We start from the raw sequence: 19,561 nt of genomic DNA on the forward strand, positions 1-19,561 counted from the left end.
AATGACTATCATATAGTGAACCGATAAAAAACTAAAATATAAACTACATCAATATACTCTCCAATAGGCTGAGTCAATATACTAAATTCCTCTGTTGAAATGTAAACTCTGACTAACATAGCCACTTCCGTGACCAGTTACATGCTAATTCCTCACATTAACAACATGATAATCTCCCAGTTACATGCTAATTTCTCACTTTAACATCATGCTAATCTCTCATATTATCATGGCTACTTCTATGTTAAATTCCTCTGTTGATATGTAAACCAGAGGTGTGGACTCGAGTCATGTGACTTGGACTCGAGTCAGACTCGAGTCATGAATTTGATGACTTGCGACTCGACTTGGACTTGCATAACAATGACTTTGTCCCACCTATGAGATGTGGACTCGAGTCATGTGACTTGGACTCGAGTCAGACTCGAGTCATGAATTTGATGACTTGCGACTCGACTTGGACTTGCATAACAATGACTTTGTCCCACCTATGAGATGTGGACTCGAGTCATGTGACTTGGACTCGAGTCAGACTCGAGTCATGAATTTGATGACTTGCGACTCGACTTGGACTTGCATAACAATGACTTTGTCCCACCTATGAGATGTGGACTCGAGTCATGTGACTTGGACTCGAGTCAGATTCGAGTCATGAATTTGATGACTTGCGACTCGACTTGGACTTGCATAACAATGACTTTGTCCCACCTATGAGATGTGGACTCGAGTCATGTGACTTGGACTCGAGTCAGACTCGAGTCATGAATTTGATGACTTGCGACTCGACTTGGACTTGCATAACAATGACTTTGTCCCACCTATGAGATGTGGACTCGAGTCATGTGACTTGGACTCGAGTCAGACTCGAGTCATGAATTTGATGACTTGCGACTCGACTTGGACTTGCATAACAATGACTTTGTCCCACCTATGAGATGTGGACTCGAGTCATGTGACTTGGACTCGAGTCAGACTCGAGTCATGAATTTGATGACTTGCGACTCGACTTGGACTTGCATAACAATGACTTTGTCCCACCTCTGATGTAAACTCCTTTGTCAAGGCGCTCTGCTCCTCCGACTCAGCTTAAATACGCTGCCAAGTGTTCATTCGAGCGCTGTCTTTCTGACAGCTCTGTTTCTTCACCTGAGGACGGCTGCTTATGTTGTGGCCGAAACGTCGTGAGAATTTAATTTTATTATGTTTCATTTTTATTATTTCCCTTCTACGTGACTTTACCGAAAGAACCAAGAAGATGAATCCCTGCATTCACGAAAGCTTTAAATCGAAAGATGATTATATTCCTGAGCAATTTTATCAATGAGTTTAGTTGTGATGGCTAGGATGAGTACAAATGCAATGCTATTACATTAAACTGCAGCTTTATATCTCAGACACTGCCATTCATTCGTACATCAGATTGCAGGGGGAGTGGTTGCACAGTGGTTAGATCACTGGCTATGAACCGTGCGACCTGTGTCCAATTAAATCACGGCTAACATCCGTGGTGAGTCATATCTGAATTAGTTCCCTGGCATAACCCCCCCTCACGCGCCTTCAAAAAAGCCCCACCCTAACCAGCGTGGTGAAGTATGGTCAAACAACCCTCATGAGATGTATAATATTTTCCCCCCGCACCTCCGATTAGCACGGTTGGCTACGTACGGTGCAAACAAGTTCAACATACATCGATAGTTCACATATAGTTCACGGGGACACCTTCAGCAGTGGATTGTACATTCTACATTATATATAATTCCAGGAATTTACTTGCTGAAGGAGCGACCTTTTTCTTTGTATTTCGGGTCAACCCTGTAAACAATTACCGTGCAATATTGTTAGCTCTTACCGTAACCCTAAACTGCACCATTTGTACTGGTAGGAACCTCCTGGTTACACCAGCCCACAGGGGATTATTGTGTCCGTCCGTCGTGCATCCAAAAATGGGAGGGGTGGGGCTGGGTGGAGAGGGGAGGGTGGGGAGGGGTGGGGTGGGGAGGGGCTGGGTGGGGAGGGTGGGAGAGGTGGGGCTGGATGGGGAGGGGCTGGTCACCCCGTGGTGCCCTTATAAAACTCAACGTTTAACCTACTCACGCCGGCTTGTGCCCGCCCTCACAGTCGGCCATATTTGCGGAATACACCACGCCGCCGTTGACCCTGGCCATTGACCGAGCAACCCAACGTTCCTACCAGCTCCCTCCGCAGGAATGTGTGCTCCATAACACTGTATTATTCAAACTCATATTTTAAACTAAATTGTTTGACATCTCTTGGTGAATCTATGTGCCGTGTCCTTTCTCAAAGACGTTGGCGGCCTTCCTTTTATTTAGCTTTGTCCATGATATGTGCTCAGTAACTTTTTTATTCAATACTCCCAATTGTTAAAATGGCTTTTGAACAATACTTAATTCGCTGTCTTCCCTAGTTTATTGTAACTAATTACCCCATTCAAAACATTCAGTGTCTTGGTTTCTCATGACATGTCCAAGAAATATCACTCGCCTTTCTCTAACGATCCTTATAAATGTTATTTTTGTATCTGCTACTCATCTTGTCTTACTTTTCGTGAATAGCGGAGCCAAATAAGGTGGAATCTTAACCAGGGCCTGACCTATCTGGCGTCACTCGCATTACAACATTCATATTTTGCATTCCAGAAAAATGACTACTAACGCTTCCTCGATTTGTTTAAACTCACCCTTTTGATAAGTCTCTTTTCAAGGATCCACAGGGCTTGGGCAACTCACTGATTTATTTTAAGCTTTCGCTTTTCTTTTTACTTACCCCTCCCTACACACGCCTGAAACGTAAAGCTGCCGAAGGTAGTTTTGTTTAAACAGCGGGGATATACCGTAAGACTGAAAATATGCGTACGATTATATTGCGATATAGTCATGCGCCAAAAAAAACCACACACACCTATGCCCTTTTTAAGTATTTGCATTATTAACTTCGGTCGGTGCCGTTGTCAAAACGTGCGTCTGCCGGATGGAGGGAGGCAGGTTATCGACAAGAGTGATAGGCAGATGTTGGTGACCCTCACGGGCGGTGACCCCATAGGAATGAAGGTGACCCCGGGGGAAGACTGAAAGCCCACATGGTGGGAGACTATAAGAGCGGTCGTTTGAGATCGAGTATCGACTGAACACCAAGTGAAAGATTTAGCAGCAGAAGATTTTATTTTTGGTGTAACGCCCTTCCTTTACGCTGTGGCGTCTCGGAACGCTTTACGCAAGATAGGCGACGTGCATCACATCTCATCATGAACATTGGAAAGGGCACTTCAAGTGGGAAGCTCTTCCTGTGGGCACAAGGTGATTTCGCACCTGGCCTGTAATCGAGAATTAGTCTGCCAGTAGGTGGCAATGCTTGCTCTGTGTGATCCCAATTGAGTTTCATGATGCCAGCACGAATGGACTTCTGTTGTTTTTCGAATGACGTCACGGAATCTTTAACGTCTTCAGGAAGCAAACGCAAGGTGTGGTGGCATCAACGGCATTGGCCACGATGAACTCTTGACCTCGTTTTCAACATTACGACAACCTGGGCAGGAATCTTCCTTTTTCTCTCTCTCTCTTTCTCCACTCATTCTTGCCCTGGGCCATCTCCACCTCTGCTCTGCAGTCCTTCATATCCCGGTTCACAATTTCGAACCACCTCTTTCGTTCTTTCTTGGCCTGTCTCTCGGCCTCTGCTCTGGTGTTGTGTCCACGTTCGTCACCTCTCAGTGCCGAGCCCCTCTCTTCTTTCGACATGTCCGAATCATGCGGGTTGACTGTATGGTGAGCTTTCCTGAGATGGGTACCCCCCCCCCCCCCTTTGCCTTATAATTACAAATGAACGTACAAGGTACATTTACTCATGGCCAGCTAGGAGGTAATCATGACCTTTGAACTTTGGGGTGTTTCCCCTTTGGTTGTCGACCTCTGGGGTGCCACTTCCGTCCCTGTCTCGGTGACCCCTTCGTGATTGATGCTTTGCGTGCAACGTTCCGTTCTGACCCGCCAAGTTGTTTACCCTATTCTCAGATGCAACTCTGCACGCACATTTTCACATGCATCGGCATCAAAAGGGGGGAAGGACCGAAGCTCGTTTTCTATTTTAAATAATCGCTCCGTAACATTCATGAGAGATGGGGCGGGGGGAATTTGCTAAACGCTGATTTGTGGTGTAAAGTAATAATTCTGGCGTAAGACTTTTACAAAAATATATAGTTTTACATTTAAAAAAAGAATCCGTTGGCGTCTACCGCAGTGCAGGAAGTGATGAATTTATACAAACGTATGAAAATGCCTTCCAGGCGACTCGCGTGAAATCTGAAATTCTGATCTCGCCCTCGGCGGTTAGCATCGCGTCCGTGCACGCGTGCAATGGAAAAAAAACACACCCTAACCCTGGCCCTCTCGATTACGATTATTACTTATTTTACAACAGCCCTTGGCCACTATGAGACCTCTTTTACCAGTGGCAAAATATAGTAATAGGCTTTTACCCTTTCAACTGGTGCAAAAACTGACACCTTTATACAAGGGATCATGTTTGCAATAACCACAACACAAGCAGTCAAAATGCAAACAAAAAGAAACAACTCTGATGATGATAATGATATGCACTATCCTTGAAGTTGATTGGTCCACACCCGAGACAGCTTTTCTTAGATTGGCCCTTGGCCAATCTGCTGCTGGATGAAGGCTCCTACGCCGTGTCGGCCATGGAGGGGGGTGGGGGCTGTTGGAAATATTTTGCTATACTGGTCATGTCAGTGGGGGTCGGGGGGTGGGGCAAGGGGGAGGTTGCCCCTTGACGTTCGTCGTGGCTATAAGATTCTCACTAAGGACGCCCATCAGGTTCATAGCGCAACGCTGCTAACCGCTGCGCCACCGCTCCGCCGCCCCAAGATTACGTAACCCAGTCGTTAGATAATGCAGCACCTCGATGACATTAGCATGCGCACTGGGCACGTCGCTGCGGCGAAATTGAACACAGATTATGCCTCGTTATGCAAAGGAATTCAAGCGGTCGAGAGAGGACGCCCAGCATGGTGGCCAAGTGATGAAATCGGCTCGTGTGCAGTGATACGAGCTGGATTGTTACATCGCAGGAGCGTGAGAGATGGTGAGGGCTTGGGAAGCCTTCAACCTAGCAGCGAATTGATCGTGGCTGCTGCTGATGATGATGATTGTTTTTCCTACGTGTTATTAAAACGTCATTTTTCTAACGGAGGTTGACACGTGGGTTTACTAGACTGGCCCCGTGGCTCGGGGAGGACCCTTTTGTGCCTGAAATTGATTGCCGCCGTCAACGTGTGCAGGTGAGAGATTGTGTACGAGAGGTGGCGCTTTTTCTCCATGCACGTGCGCCTTGTGGGGAGCGGTGGCGCAGCGGTTAGCGCTACGCTGCGCTACGATGACGATTATAGCTGAACCGGTCCTGGGCCTCCCCTAGGTCGACTCAGCCTCAAATGAGTATCTCGTGCGGTGTTTAAACATCGCCACGAGGGAGACAAAGGCGGTCGGGCGTGGTGCTGGCCACCCACCCCCTCGTGTGCCGTTCCGGCCTTCATAGCTCCTCGCTAACGGCACTTTGCCCCAACAGTCTGTTAAGGCTATACGGGGGATCTTTGTCTTTGTACCTGGTGCGATGGAGAGCGGTAGTATTCCTGGTTAGCGTGCTGCGCTACGAACTTGGCCACCCAAGTTCGATTCCCGCTCACGGCCAATACCGGTGTCGATTATCTGAATCTGTCCTGGGCCTCCCCTCGGTCGACTCAGCCTTAAATGAGTACTTGTGTAAAAAAAATGAGCACTGGGGAGATACGGGTGGCCATTGGTGGTGCTGTCCACCCACTCCCTCGTCTGCCGTGTCGGTCTTCATAAGTTGCTGCTCGCTAACGGCACTTGTCCCAACAGCCTGTGAAGGCTACACGGGGGATCTTTGTCTTTGTTTCCAGCTAAGCGTGGTCTTTCACGATAACCCTCCATGAGTGGGTGTGAGCTGCACTCAGAAATAAAATCACGTTTCCGTTTTAAATAACATTGCGTCACCGCAAAGAATTAAGAACGTGCACTCATACAAGCACACACATAACACACATAATGAATAGACATGCAACACACACACAACACATGCATAGCCAAGATACATAATACACACAACATATGAATGCATAATACAAACACATTCACAACACGTACATAATGCCTATATACTGACAACGCAAACAACACAATGCAAAGCACACCGAGTAAACACAAAACGCAGTCACACAACACCACACAATCGTTTGCGTACGATCCACCTGCCAGAAACTATTGCCATATGAGTCTTGAATAAGAGTCATTGTCCGAAACGTCAACCTAATGTATACCATCTATTATGAAACTGTTCATTTCAAGAGATGGTAAGTGTTGCTTAAAGTTCAATGGTGGTCGGAAATCCCAATATTCATTTATCATTGAATATCGTCCTTATTAATGTTGAAGGCAAATGTATTAGATTTTCCGCCCACCCTATACATTACCCTCCAGTATTAACATATTACAGTGTATACTAATTTAATTACACGTATTATAACGTATACCTATGATGCGTGTGCCTCAACGTACAATTACAGAATGTGTTAGCAGATGTATTGCTTTCCTGCGCAACAGCACCAAGCTTGAACAGCTGCTCGCTAACAGCACTTGCCCAAACAGTCTATTGAAGGCTATAAGGGGAGGGGGATCTTTGCCTTTATAGATTTGAAGTTTTCGTGGCTGCAAGGATCCATACTCTTTGGTGCTTTCGGTAAAGTCACGTAGGTGAAAAAAATAAGAATAAAAATATAAATAATCAAAGTATATCACGACGTTTCGGAAGCAACACAAGCTTCCGTCATCACGTGGGACAACCACAGCAAAAATGAAAAAAAATATTGTAAAAATAAATAAATACCTTTTTTTTCCTTATTTTTTTTTAGATTTTTTTTTTTTATAAAAAAAAATTGCTGTGGCTGTCCCACTTGATGACGGAAGCTTGTGTTGCTTCCGAAACGTCGTGATTTCATTTGATTATTTCTATTTTTATTCGTATTTTTTCTTTAAATTTTTTCACCTACGTGACTTTACCGAAAGAACCAAAGAGTATATTTGTCTTTGTTGTATGTGTGTTCAGTTACGGCGGTGACTCGCTGGCCCATTGGGAGGCCCGGAGCAGAATACATTTTTTAAGGACCCCCATTACATTTATAAACCCCTAGTGAGATGGCAGAAGAGCTGTAGACAAGGGAGATAGATTGTAGTGAGATTAGAGAAACATAGACACCACAGAGATGTAGTGAGATGAGGGATGCGGACAAGATAGAGGTCAGATTGTATTTTCTCCGTCAATTGACTTGTGTTTATAAGTGTTTGAATTTGATCTGATGGGGCGCACGTTGTATTCATCGTTATATATATCCAGGGCCCCATTGATCGATTTGGGGCAATGCGTCGTTTGTTTATGCCCAGCATCACCCACCAGTGTTGTATGTAGACACAAAGATCCCCCGTGTAGCCTTAAACCTACTGTTGGGGCAAGTACTGTTAGCGAGTAGCGCCTATGAAGGCCGGCAGGGCACACGCGGGGGTGATTGACCAGCACCACGCCCGACCGCCTTTGTCTCCCCGGTGGCGATGTTTACGCACTGCACCAGGTACTCATTTGAGGCTGAGTCGACCTAGGAGAGGTCCAGGACCGGTTCAGATAATCGTCACCGGTGTTGGTAGCCGTCTTGTTCAACAAGTGATGATGGTGACACTGCCTTGGCACAGTGGTTGTGCTCAATGTTTGTGTGTCTCATCTGAATAAGTAATTCGCTCCCTCCTAAATCAACACTGAGCAAATAGAAGCATTAAAACGCAACACATTCGTCGATTACACTGCCTTTACGTTAGATAATATGCGACGTTTTGGGCAATTGTCCTTTGGGCCATTGCCCAAAACGACGTGTCGGAGTGGTTTTTGATTCGTTTAAGACCACAGAGTGTTGTTATTGACCAATTTGTTGCGTGTTGTTGATGTTGTTATTTTGCACAGTAGGGGGCACAGCTGGCGCATCTGCCAGTCATCTCAGCCAGTCAACAACCCACAGCACCTGGGTCTGTCCCGCGACCTCCTGGCATCCACAATGTGCACCTAGACTGGCACTGGCGCCGTGGTGACGTCACCGCCACTTAGTGGCGAATGGCTGCTGCTGTTGTTGTTATGTGTGCTTGTCCACCACTGCCAACGCAGCAGTAGCAGCTTCAGACAATGTTTTTTTTTCAACTTACAAGCGCATCTCTCCCTCCCTCGCTCCCTCCTCCCTCCCTCGCTCCCTGCCCTCTCGCCCATCGGTGATGACAAATCTTCGCTCTGCCTCCATTGGCCCGGCCCTCGGCTCCACGGGACCCAATTGGACGTGGAGGGAGGGCTGCCGATGTTCAAAGGTGGCGCTATATTGCCCAGTGGACCCCCCTCAGCCTTTCTAGCCCTGCATCACATCCAACGCGCGCTCTCGGCGCACGGGGAGGGAGTCGCGCTCCCTCGCCCGCTCTTCTCTCTTCTCTCTCTACCCCGCGCGGATGATGATGGCACGAGGGGGCACACAGCCACATCGTCCATCTCATCATCATCATCATCATCGTCTTCCCTTGGAGGATATGCGTGCTGTCTAGAGGATAAGGGGAAAGAGGTCTGTGCAGAAGTCTTGGTGGTCACACTCCGGGCTGGCACGTTCCTCTTCGCCAACGTTTTCGTCCTCATCTCGTCGTCCGTCATCATCAGAAGCCACCTCCATCATCGTCATCCTATCCCCATCACCACTCGTCAAATCAGCCGTCATCATCATCATCACCAACAACAACAACAACAACCACGAACGCCTCTTCGGCTCCTGCTCCCAGCTGATCGCTGGAGGCAGCCTCCCGGATGGCTACCGAGGTGCTGCTGAGGACCCGACGCGCAGAACCAGCCGGAGCCACCAGAGATGTCCGGGTTCGCGGTTCGACACCAGCTACACGCCGGTCCGCGCTGGTTCAGTTGCAGCCACAGCAGCAGCAGCAACGTCATCTTCACCAGCAGCAACGGCAGCAATCGCCGTGCTCTTCCTCAACCGCAGCAGCAGCAGCAGCATCCTCCCCGTTCATTTACTCCTGCCCGGCTTCGCGAGTCAAACCGGGACGACCTGGGTCTCCGGTTGCCACCGCCGCCGCTGCTGCTGCCGCCACTGCCGGCTTGGCTCATCGCGGAGTGCGGAGACACCAACACACGCACAACCTGAAGCATCGCTACGAGTTCCTGGAGACCTTGGGCAAGGGGACGTACGGCAAAGTGAAGAAGGCGATCCACAGGGCGAGCGGACGCAAGGTGAGGCGGCCCTGGCGATTGTGGTGGTGGTGGCCGTAGTGGTGGTGGCCGTGGTGGTGGCCGTGGTGGGTTGTGACGAGCGGCGTTGGAGCAGTTCGCGCTGCACCGCGCTCTGCAGCCCGGCCACGCGAGTTCGATTTCTGCACGAGGCCAACATCGGTGATGAATATTCTGAACCGGTCCTGGGCCCTCCCCTAGGTCGACTCAGCCTCAAACGTGTACCTGGCACGGTGTGTATAGAACATCAGGACTATGGAGACGAAGGTGGCCTGGCATGTTGCTGGGTAACCTCACCCCCTTGGTCGACGTTCCGGCCTTAATGCTCGCGAACAGCACTTGCCCTGACAGTTTGCTGAATGCTCATAATCTTTATTTATCCTGGAGAAATCCGATGAGCTATGAAGCTCTTTTTCACAGATGCCCAATGCTATATGGGGGAATCGTTGGCTTTGTTGATTGTGGTAGTGGTGCCTGATGGTGATAATGGTTATAATGTTGATGATTGATGATGATGGCGAGAGGTGATGATGGCAAGGTGGTCATTGTTGAATTATAATTATATCATGTATAGTTGCCCAGGAAAGCCTCACTGAGTCTAATGACTCAATATCACGAGGGTCCTGCAATGTTTTTTTGCAGGCGAGGAGTGATGATTGCTATGTATAATCCAAACGATGTATTGCGGTTCTGCTATTGACGATGGGTGCTGATGGTGGTGTAGGGGGTGATGGTGAAGGTTATGATGATGACTGTCGATGCTGGTGATGACGAGTGGTGTTGCTGTTGCTGCATATGACGGCTATGGTTATGATGATGGTGATGATGTTGATGCTGCTGCTGGTAATGATGATGATGTTGCTGATATTGGCGGAGGTGCCGCAGTTGATTAGGTCGATGGCAATGGGGTTCTACTGCTGTTGGTGCTGCTGCTTGTGATGGCAGTGATTCCATACGGTGATGATGCTGGTGCTGCTGATGTTGATGACGATAGCATCGGCTGGTGGTGGTGCTGATGATCATCATGCCACGGGGTGATGCTGCCGTTGATATGGATGGTTGTGGCGTTTGGTCCTGCTGCAGATGATGATTGAACGACGCTGTCCGAGTACTGGAATGTATGTTGAACTTCTTTTGCACCGTACGTAGCCAAACGTGCTGATACAAACGCTGCTGATTGCCGAGGTCTCCATGCTGCAGAAATGTTGAATGCATTACTGTCAGCTCGTCACCCTCAAGGTTGGGCAGAATTTCGCCGGCGAGAGCTAAAAATATTATCTGAACCACGTGCACCACTGCCCGTGCATGCAGTCGGTGTGTGCGAGACTGCTGCTCCGTTCGCGCGGACGTTGCCGCTGTATTATTATGTAACGGTTGATTAAGGTAATGGTGATATAACAAAGAAGAAGATCCCCTCCCCTCCCCCCCCGTATAACCTTCAACACACCGTTAGGGGCAAGTGCCGTGAGTGAGCATCTTTGAAGACGGGAATGGCACGTGAGCTTGAATTGACCTTCAAAAAGAAATGCACGCATTTGATTCGCGACCACGGCTAACATCAGTAGCGAGTGATATCTGAACCAGCCCTAGCCGCACCCCCCCACCCAACCCAGCCCCCTTCCAAATACACTCGTCCGCGCCTACTGACCAGTGTGGTGAAGTATGGTCAAATACCACCCCCGCCCCCCACACAAGCGACACGGTGTGGTGGAAGTCTTTATCCAACAGAGGACTGACAAAGGGCTGTGGAGCATTATCATCACACAGCTGACAACATGTGGAATGTAGCATTGACCTGTTGGTAGCATGTCTTACGAGTGGACGTCTTATTGCGTTTGCGTAGAGGGCCAATCGGTGCTAATACTTGGCAGTTTCGCGAGAGGTGGCGGCGGCGGCTTGTGGAGGCCTTCATCCAGCAGTGGATTGAACATGGCTGATGACGACGATGATGACTCTCCACTGACAAGCAAGAGCAGTGACGGCTACGGTTTTTTTCGTTGCAAAAATCCGGATCCCTCTGACGAAAGACATAATGAGCCTCAATTGGCCCTCACCTGCTCAAATAAAGTCACCTGCACTAATTAAAAATGCGTCATGCATAATGCACCCGCTACCTGGCTGGCACACAGGTGTACCGTGATGATGACGTTGATTGGGCGGGCATTTACGGTTCACGTTCATGGTAGAGCAGAGGTGGTGGCGATACGCGTGTGCCAATTGTAAATTGGCTGACGTTTGCTTCTGAGTGGAAGGGGAACATAACACATTCCTGCGGAGGGAGCTGGTAGGAACGTTGGGTTGCTCGGTCAATGGCCAGGTTCAATGGCCAGGGTCAACGGCGGCGTGGTGTATTCCGCAAATATGCCCGACTGTGAGGGCGGGCACAAGCCGGCGTGAGTAGGTTAAACGTTGAGTTTTTATAAGGGCACCACGGGGTGACCAGCCCCTCCCCACCCTTCCAACCCCCCACCCAGCCCCTCCCCACCCAGCCCCTCCCCACCCTCCCCACCGTCCCCTCCCCACCCAGCCCCACCCAGCCCCTCCCTGCACGACGGACGGACACAACAATCCCGTGTGGGCTGGTGTAACCAGGAGCTTCCTACCAGTATTATCTCGAGAATGTGTTTGTACGCTCACAGCCGACACCGGTCCTGGGCCTCGCCTAGGTTAGCTCAGCCTAAAATTAGTACCTGGTGCGATGTGTTAACATCACCACTCAGGAAACAAAGGCGGCCGGGCGTGATGCTGGCCACCCACCCCCTCGTGTGCCGTGCCGGCCTTCATAGGTGCTCGCTAACAACACTTGTCCTAAAAGTCTGTTCAGGCTATAAGGGGGATCTTTGTCTTCGTAGGTTGCGCAGTGGTTGGTGACAAATAGCTGCACCGGTCCACCCCTAGGTCGACTGCACCTTAAATGAGTACCTGGTGCAATGTGTATATTTCAGTATTGGGGAGATGAAGGTGGCCAGGCGTGGTGCTGCTTACCCACTTACTCGTCGTGTTCTGTGCCAGCCTCGTGATGTTCTTGTTAACAACACTTGCCCCAACAGTCTGTTCAATGCTATATAGGAGATCTTGTCATTGTCTATGTGGGTGTGTGTATATTTGTACGTACGTATGTAGTTACATGTCTAAATGTGTCTACGAGTAGATCTGTGTGTAGGGTTGTACGTGTCTTTGTATGTACCACTGTGCATAGGTATGTGTAGGTGTGTGCCTTTGTCTGTGTCTGTGTGCTCACACAGAAGCTCTCAGCAAAGCCCTGGGATTTAAATTAAATCCTCCGACTCCACGTGGGGCCATGTGGCCAAATTTTATCTCTGCACCCCAACAGACACGACCTCTCTCTCGCTTTCCTCTTCGGAAACACAAAGATCTTGCATTTGCCATCCTCAGCCGTGATCCATCCACTGCTGGATGTTGTTGACCCCCCCCCCCCTCAAGCCGTGCCGCCACCACCTCTCTCGATCCTGCGACGTAACGATCCACCTCGCGCCTGCACAGGCAACCGATTTCACCGCTCCATCTCCACTTTGGATGTGCTCTCGGGTCCATTCCATTGTTTTGCCACTTGGTGTTGGTGGATCCACGCTCATTATATTCCAGCAACAATCGAAAAACGAAGACGAGCAAAAAACAATGTTAAATCTGCAGAACATAAGAGGGCACTCCTCCAGCGGCGAGCTGCCTTGCCTACGTCGAAGAGGCTTCGGGAAGGCCTCCGTCCAGCAGTAGAGTGACTACGTCTGACAATGATGACGACGACGACGACGATGATGATCGCGAAGAGGTCGAGGAGATAAGGCCGCTCACGACGGTTTACATTCCGCACATACCCAAGCCTCCGACCCAGGCCTTGATGTCCTGTAACATCTGGAAAATGACACAACATGTGCGTGACAATTTGGCCAGACACTCCGCTGAGCGAAAAAAGGCAGAGAGGCCAAGATGGATTTCACTCCCCGCCGCCGCCTCACCTCCATCCTCCCCCCCCCCAACCTCCTCCCACGCCACCGCACGCCCAAAGCATTCCAACGTCGAGTCGTGGCAAACGGGCCGTTTCATTGCTCGAAATAACATTTGGGCGAAAGAAAGAGAAAGTTTTAAAAGAGACAGTTGTAAAAAAAAACCCGAGTTCTTTTTAAGGGATATTTTTTTTATCCATTCATTCCAGCTCACGGAGATGGTGGTGGGGGGGGACAGAGCTATTTATAGGGCTCGCTGTCGGTTGGGTTGCTGCCGTGAGTGAGAGAGGGTGCGTGCCCCAGTGTACTCTCTGGGAAGAGTTTAGATTTGGGATGATAGAGTTTTGGCAGCAGTTACAAGCCCTTTGATTCACAAAGGTGGAATTCGAGACACGGAGGCAGCGGGGGTTGGATGCCGAGTGAGGTGCTGGGTGGGTTGGGTGGAAGGTTGCTGAAAGTGGCGGTGAGCGCTTCGCGCCCTGTGCTACGAACCCGGCGGCCCGAGTTTGATTCCTGCTCACGGCCAACACCGGTGTCGATTATCTGAACCGTTCCTAGGCCTACCCTAGGTCGACTCGGCCTCAAATGAGTACCTGGTGCGGTGTGTAAACATCGCCACAAGGGAGGCAAAGGCGGCCGGGCGTGGTGTTGGCCACCCACCCCCTCGTGTGCCGTGCCGGCCTTCATAGGTGCTCGCTAACAGCACTTGTCCCAACAGTCTGTTCAGGCTATAGGGGGGTGGGATCTTTGTCTTTGATTGTGGCGATGCTGGTGGTGTTCATGATGGCGGTGGCCACTGCTCGTCTCGCCCACCGCGTGAGTGCCTTAATAGGCGCTCTCACACGACACCTCACCCCGGCGAACGGCGCTGGTTTTGAAAGTCATTGTGGGCCGATTTTCCGAAATGAGCCTCGACTTGTCCCTGCGGTCGGATCAGTGGCGCAAGGGGTGACAGTGGGGCCAGGGGTTGGGGTGGAGATGTGGCTTGGGAAGCGGGTGAAGGTGAGGGATGGTGAGGGGTGAAGGATGGTGAGGGATGATGAGAGCTAGTGAGGGATGGGCATGTGGGTTGGTGAGCGAGGGAGTAGGTGAGCGAGTTGGTGAATGGACGAGTGAATGAGTAGTCGGGTGAGAGAGTGAGAGGGTTAGCGAGTGGGTCGGTGAATGAATGGGTGGGCGGGTGAGCGAACGAGCGAGCAGGTGGTGGTGAGGATATGAGGATTGATGAGGATATGAGGGATGGCGAGGGATTAGGGATGGCGAACGGTGAGGGAATGTTGAGGGGTCGTGCAGTCATGAGGGATGGTGAGGATTGGGATTTATTTCAGCCAGGTCTGTCTGAATCGGCGACCTTGAAAATACCCCCCCCCACACACACACCCGGCCACACCACATCCAGTACACCTCTTGCTATGGCCATGGCTACTACCAAGTCACGTGCCATCTACTCCGGGTCTGCCAGCTACCGCCCGAAAAACATTTCGGTGAGAAATTAAGCACCCGGGGTGGGGGGGTTTGGGGGTAACGGGTGGTGAGGGATGTGAGGGGTTGGGACGAGGGGTGGCGTGGGGGGTGGGGGGTGAGGTACGCGGAGGGATGGCGTCGCTGTTTCCCCCTACAGTGACTGCTGGCTGGGAGGTGAGGTCTTCCATCATTGGCCACGAAGTTGGAATGTTTTGCTTTGAAAAACACGGCCCTGGTTCTTGAGGAGTGCGTGTTTGTTTGCAGTAGGAAATAGCGCGTTCCCTCCTCCACCTCCACCGCTGCGACCACCACCTCGTTCGCTCACCCGCCCGCCCATTCATTCACCGACCCACTCGCTAACCCTCTCATTCTCTCACCCACTCACTTACTCACCCACTCGTCCATTCACCAATTCGCTCACCTACTCCCTCGCTCACCAACCCACTTACCCGCTCACTCAACTAACTCACTCACCCACCCAAAAGACAAAGAAAAGAGCTCGCAAATAGCCTGAACAGACTTGTGAGGCAAGTGCCGTTAGCGAGCACTCGTGAAGGCCGGCACGGCACACGACGGGGTGGGTGGCCAGCACCACGCCCGGCCGCATTTGTCTCCCTGGTGGAAATGTTTACAAATCACACCAGGTACTCATCCAAGGCTGAGTCAGTCTAGGGGAAGCCCAAGACCGGTGAAGATAATTGTCACGGATGTTGGCCGTGAGCAGGAATTGATCACAAGTTTTGTAGCGCAGTGGGCTAACCACTACACTACCGCTTCACAGTTCGAATCCGAGTGTTCCTCCTCTTTCTGTCTGCCGGTGTCATTCTGAGCCCGCATCTCCCCATGCTTCTCTGCGCGACTGTTTTTTTTTTACTCTTCGTTCCGTAATTGTAATGAATGCCCGTGTCATAGCACGGAGTACAAGCTGATTAAAGCACAATTCCCTTTGCGCACATGGCTACATTACCTCTCATTATCAAATCAAATTCCACTTTCCAACAGGACTCTCATCCGCCACTTTATTTGATTTTTTAAATATGTATATTGGTCCTCCTCCAGTACCTGTCCAGGGTACGCGCATACTCTGCTGTGTTTTCCAGTTGAGTTTCTTCTTCCTAACACACTCAATACGATCGACTTAAACGGTCGTTTTTTGTAGCGGATATCGATCCGGATTAGTTTTTGTGTTGGGCCTCAAATTCTGGTGATTAACCCCGCTGCTCTCCATCAAGATTGTCACGTTGATACATATATTATTTCTCTACTGCTGGCGTGCTGATCAAGTTCTGACCGATGAAGCTCGTCCTCTTCGCCGGTGGCCTGAGACTCTTCACGGCTGCCCATCGCCGTCGTCACTCGATGGCGATTTTCCACCCGAACCGCGTTGATTCTTCATCGGGGAGCAACACGCTCTGGAATTTGAGCACCGATGTTGAATTCGGCGACAAAAAAAGAAATGTAAAGCCAGCAGTGAAGAGGGAGGAGCTCTATCGGTGAGAATTTGATCGACACAATCTCGTCGGGTGGTGGAGGGCTCGATAACAAGAATTTTGGAAAAGCACCACCACCACCACGTGGCCCGACCCAAAAACAAACACAGATCGGTCGATAAACGTGCGTGTGACCTGTGGTTTGCGGGGCCATGAATCGGCCCGTATTTTTAAGCGCTCCCTGGCAGAGAGCGTTGTCCGTGTCCTCTGATTGCATCGCGGTTCCCAGGCGTGGGGGGGGGGGCAGTAGCGGAGTCGAATTTGCTGCGCGCTCTACGACACCACGCGACGCGCGCCTCGAGCGTCGCGTTTTATTGTTGCCCGTTTTGTAAGCTCGAAGATTTTCCTCTCCGCCGTGGCGACGGTGGTGGTGGTGGCGGCGGGTCGCGTAGCACGTGGTGTTTCCAGCTCGCGTAGTCGACCACGGCTGCCACCCTCCCGGCATGAAAGATCCACTGGACCCGTGTGACGGGAGGGAGAAGAAGATCTCTCGATTCCGGAAGACGATAGAGCCGTGTGTAAATCCGTCGATCCGCGTGGAGTATTCGGTGCTTCATTTCAGCTGGAGCGGTCCGGAACGCTGTTCTGGGAATTGTTTTGCCACGTCCATCTCACGCCCTTATTGTGTTTGCAAGATGCCGTGGTGGTGTGTGTGTTGGTGTGTGCGCGTGTGTGTAGTGTAGCGGTTAGCGCGCTGTGCTACGAACCTGGCGACCCGGGTTTGATTCCCGCTCACGGTCATCACCAGTGACGATTATCTGAACCGGTCCTGGGCGTCCCGTAGGTCAAATCAGTCTCAAATGAGAACCTGGTGTGGTGTGTAAAATTCACCACTGGAGAGACAAAGGTGGTCGGGCGTGGTGCTGGCCACCCATCCCTTTGTGTGCTGTGCCGGCCTTCATAGGTGCTCGCTATCAGCACTTGCCCCAAATGTCTGCAAAGGCTATACAGGGGGTCTTTGTATTTGTGTGCGGTGGTGTGTGCGGTGTTCTGCATGAATAGTGCTCGGGGTTACCCGATGTCCTTATGAACAGTGCGTAAATGTAGGTTACAAGGCCTACCTTGTACTCCTATGTTGACAATCTCAACTCCGAGGCAGCCTCGCAGTGTTCTGGACGGTAACGAGTAAGAAATTAACCCCTGGGTGTATTATCATTGCTATTAATGTTATTACGTAACTGACAAAAAAAAACCGGGACCCCTTCGGGCACGCTTCGAGATTTTCCAGGACGGCTTCCATCGGAGAGAGAGAGAGGACACATCCTGAGAAGAGAAGGAACGGGTGGCAACCCCAGCAGCACCTCAGCACAACGGCGGCCGCTGCAGTTCCATGCGGCTCCTGATAATGCGTGACCTCCGTTGTCGGCGACGGAGCAAAGTTTGCCCGGTGAATTAGATGTTTGACCTCTGCCCCCCCCTCCCCCCAATGTTTCGCACGTAAGTGTTTGTTTTGAGCCCTGCCGAGAGCTCGTGAGGGTCGTGTGGCAAGCCGTGGAGCGTCGTGCGACGCTTCCGTCGTCTCGGTCGGTACGGCCTACGTTGTGGGTGTGGACCAATCAACTTCAAGGACATTGCATTCATTATCAGAGTTATGTTTTTTGTTTGCATTATGACTGCAGGTATTGTGGTCTATGCAAACATGACTCCTCGTAAAAAAGGTGTCAGTTTTGTTGCCAGATAAAAGGGTAAAAAACCAATTATCATATTTTTTTTACTGGCAAATGAGGTACCAATGGTACGTTGCGGTCGCTGCCCTGCCCTGCCCTGCCACCTTCGCTCTCTCCGCACTGGCAGCTTCTTCAGTTCCTGTAGCGCAGTTTTATTCATTGCAGGGCCCGTTGGCCACGAGCGGCCGCTGGGTGGTCTTTAGCGCGGCCCCTGATGTGCGGCCCCCAACAATGCGCAAATGTGAAAACACCCCTTGCAGGCGACGTGGCAGTCGTCGCACTGCTGATGTCTTATCGGAAAAAGTGCCCCCCCCCCTACTGAACATTAGTGAAGAACACTGCTGGAGAAGAAACTGTAACTGAAGGACCTGAAAAAAATAAGAGGTTGGTCGAAGGATCTAATTGCATCTCTCGCTGGGCAGTGCAACCCTTCGGTGTCAAGAGAACGTCCTGTGGAAGCTGACGTCACAGAGCTGCGTCCGAGTTCCCTTCAAATGACCACCGGTTTACACAGTAGGGGGCAGCTTTGTTCATACTCTATGCAGTGAAACACAAGCGCAGTCTTTACGCCCCCCTCTACTCCTGTTCAAGTTCTTGCCATCCTCTCTGGTTTCACACTTTCCTCTTAATTTCATCATCATAGCGCCCCCCTCCCACCCCCTGCTCCGCTCTGCCAACTTTCTTAAAATGTGAGAGCAGTGCTTCCCTTTCTCTGCCTCTTGGCCTCTTCCCCAGCGTCGTTATTTCAAGAGCTTCCTTCGGACAGCCTTTTCCTCCGCACAATATTTACAGTCCAGATCTTCTCTGAATTGTTAGGATTAAATCCGTGGTTGGCCATGGGCCCTGGTGTAAGGAATTAAATGGGGGCCTCCCCCTGTCCAATTCCCCCCCCCACCCACCCTGACCTTCGACCCCTGACCCCCGACCCCTGACCCCACGCCCTCCTTTTTTCTCATAGCCCTGGCGCCTGGGCCCCGATGCTTGGGTCCCGGTGCCGTCGCACCGTTTGCACACCTGGTAGCTCTGCCACGTCTTGTGTCATACACCACGAATATTTCCCCCTCTGACAATTTTGACTGATTGGTTAATTGCTGCACCTGTGTGAAACAGAGCGTCATAGCTCATCGGATTCCTCCAGTCTAAATCAAGAGTCTGACAATTACATCATCTTCTTGCGCGTGACGGCAACTATGTTGCTTTTCCGCAGCTCAATGCCAAATCTCGAGGTCTGCCGGCCACGACGAGAGGGCTTTAGCGCAGAGGGAGTTTGTGCAGTTTTTCTATTCCTGCTCTTCCTCCGTTGAGTGAGCGCAGTCAACGATGGGATTACTATACGGTCCATCGATTATTGATTGCGGGCTTCGCATTTGTAACCAGACGAGAGCCAGCCGACACTGCGCCGGGAGAGCTGGGGCACTCATCCCGCCGTAAAAAAATATATATATTTCGCGATCTTCAAGCTGCCGTTTCGCAAAAACAACGGCCGGACGTCGCCACCCCCCCCCCGATCCCGGACCCCACACGGGGCACGCGTCGCCACTTTTTCTTTTGTTGCAGAGGAAGGCGTCTTCTACTCAGATTTCACCACCATCCTCCCTGCCCCCCCCCCACT

At 50.8% G+C, this 19,561-nt stretch overlaps 1 protein-coding gene across 1 annotated transcript in view; it reads left to right on the plus strand.

The window, feature by feature from the left end:
* The first annotated feature begins 8,506 nt into the window (after nt 1-8,506).
* The window catches only part of LOC144943683 (NUAK family SNF1-like kinase 1), a 56,533-nt gene continuing 45,478 nt past the window's right edge, over nt 8,507-19,561 (plus strand). The window contains exon 1 of the mRNA XM_078871407.1: nt 8,507-9,366. Coding sequence (XP_078727533.1) covers nt 8,929-9,366 — 438 coding nt within the window. The 5' untranslated portion in view covers nt 8,507-8,928. The remainder of the gene's footprint in view (nt 9,367-19,561) is intronic.

Source organism: Lampetra fluviatilis, chromosome 32, assembly GCF_964198595.1.
Source record: "Lampetra fluviatilis chromosome 32, kcLamFluv1.1, whole genome shotgun sequence".
Classification (NCBI taxonomy): domain Eukaryota; kingdom Metazoa; phylum Chordata; class Hyperoartia; order Petromyzontiformes; family Petromyzontidae; genus Lampetra; species Lampetra fluviatilis.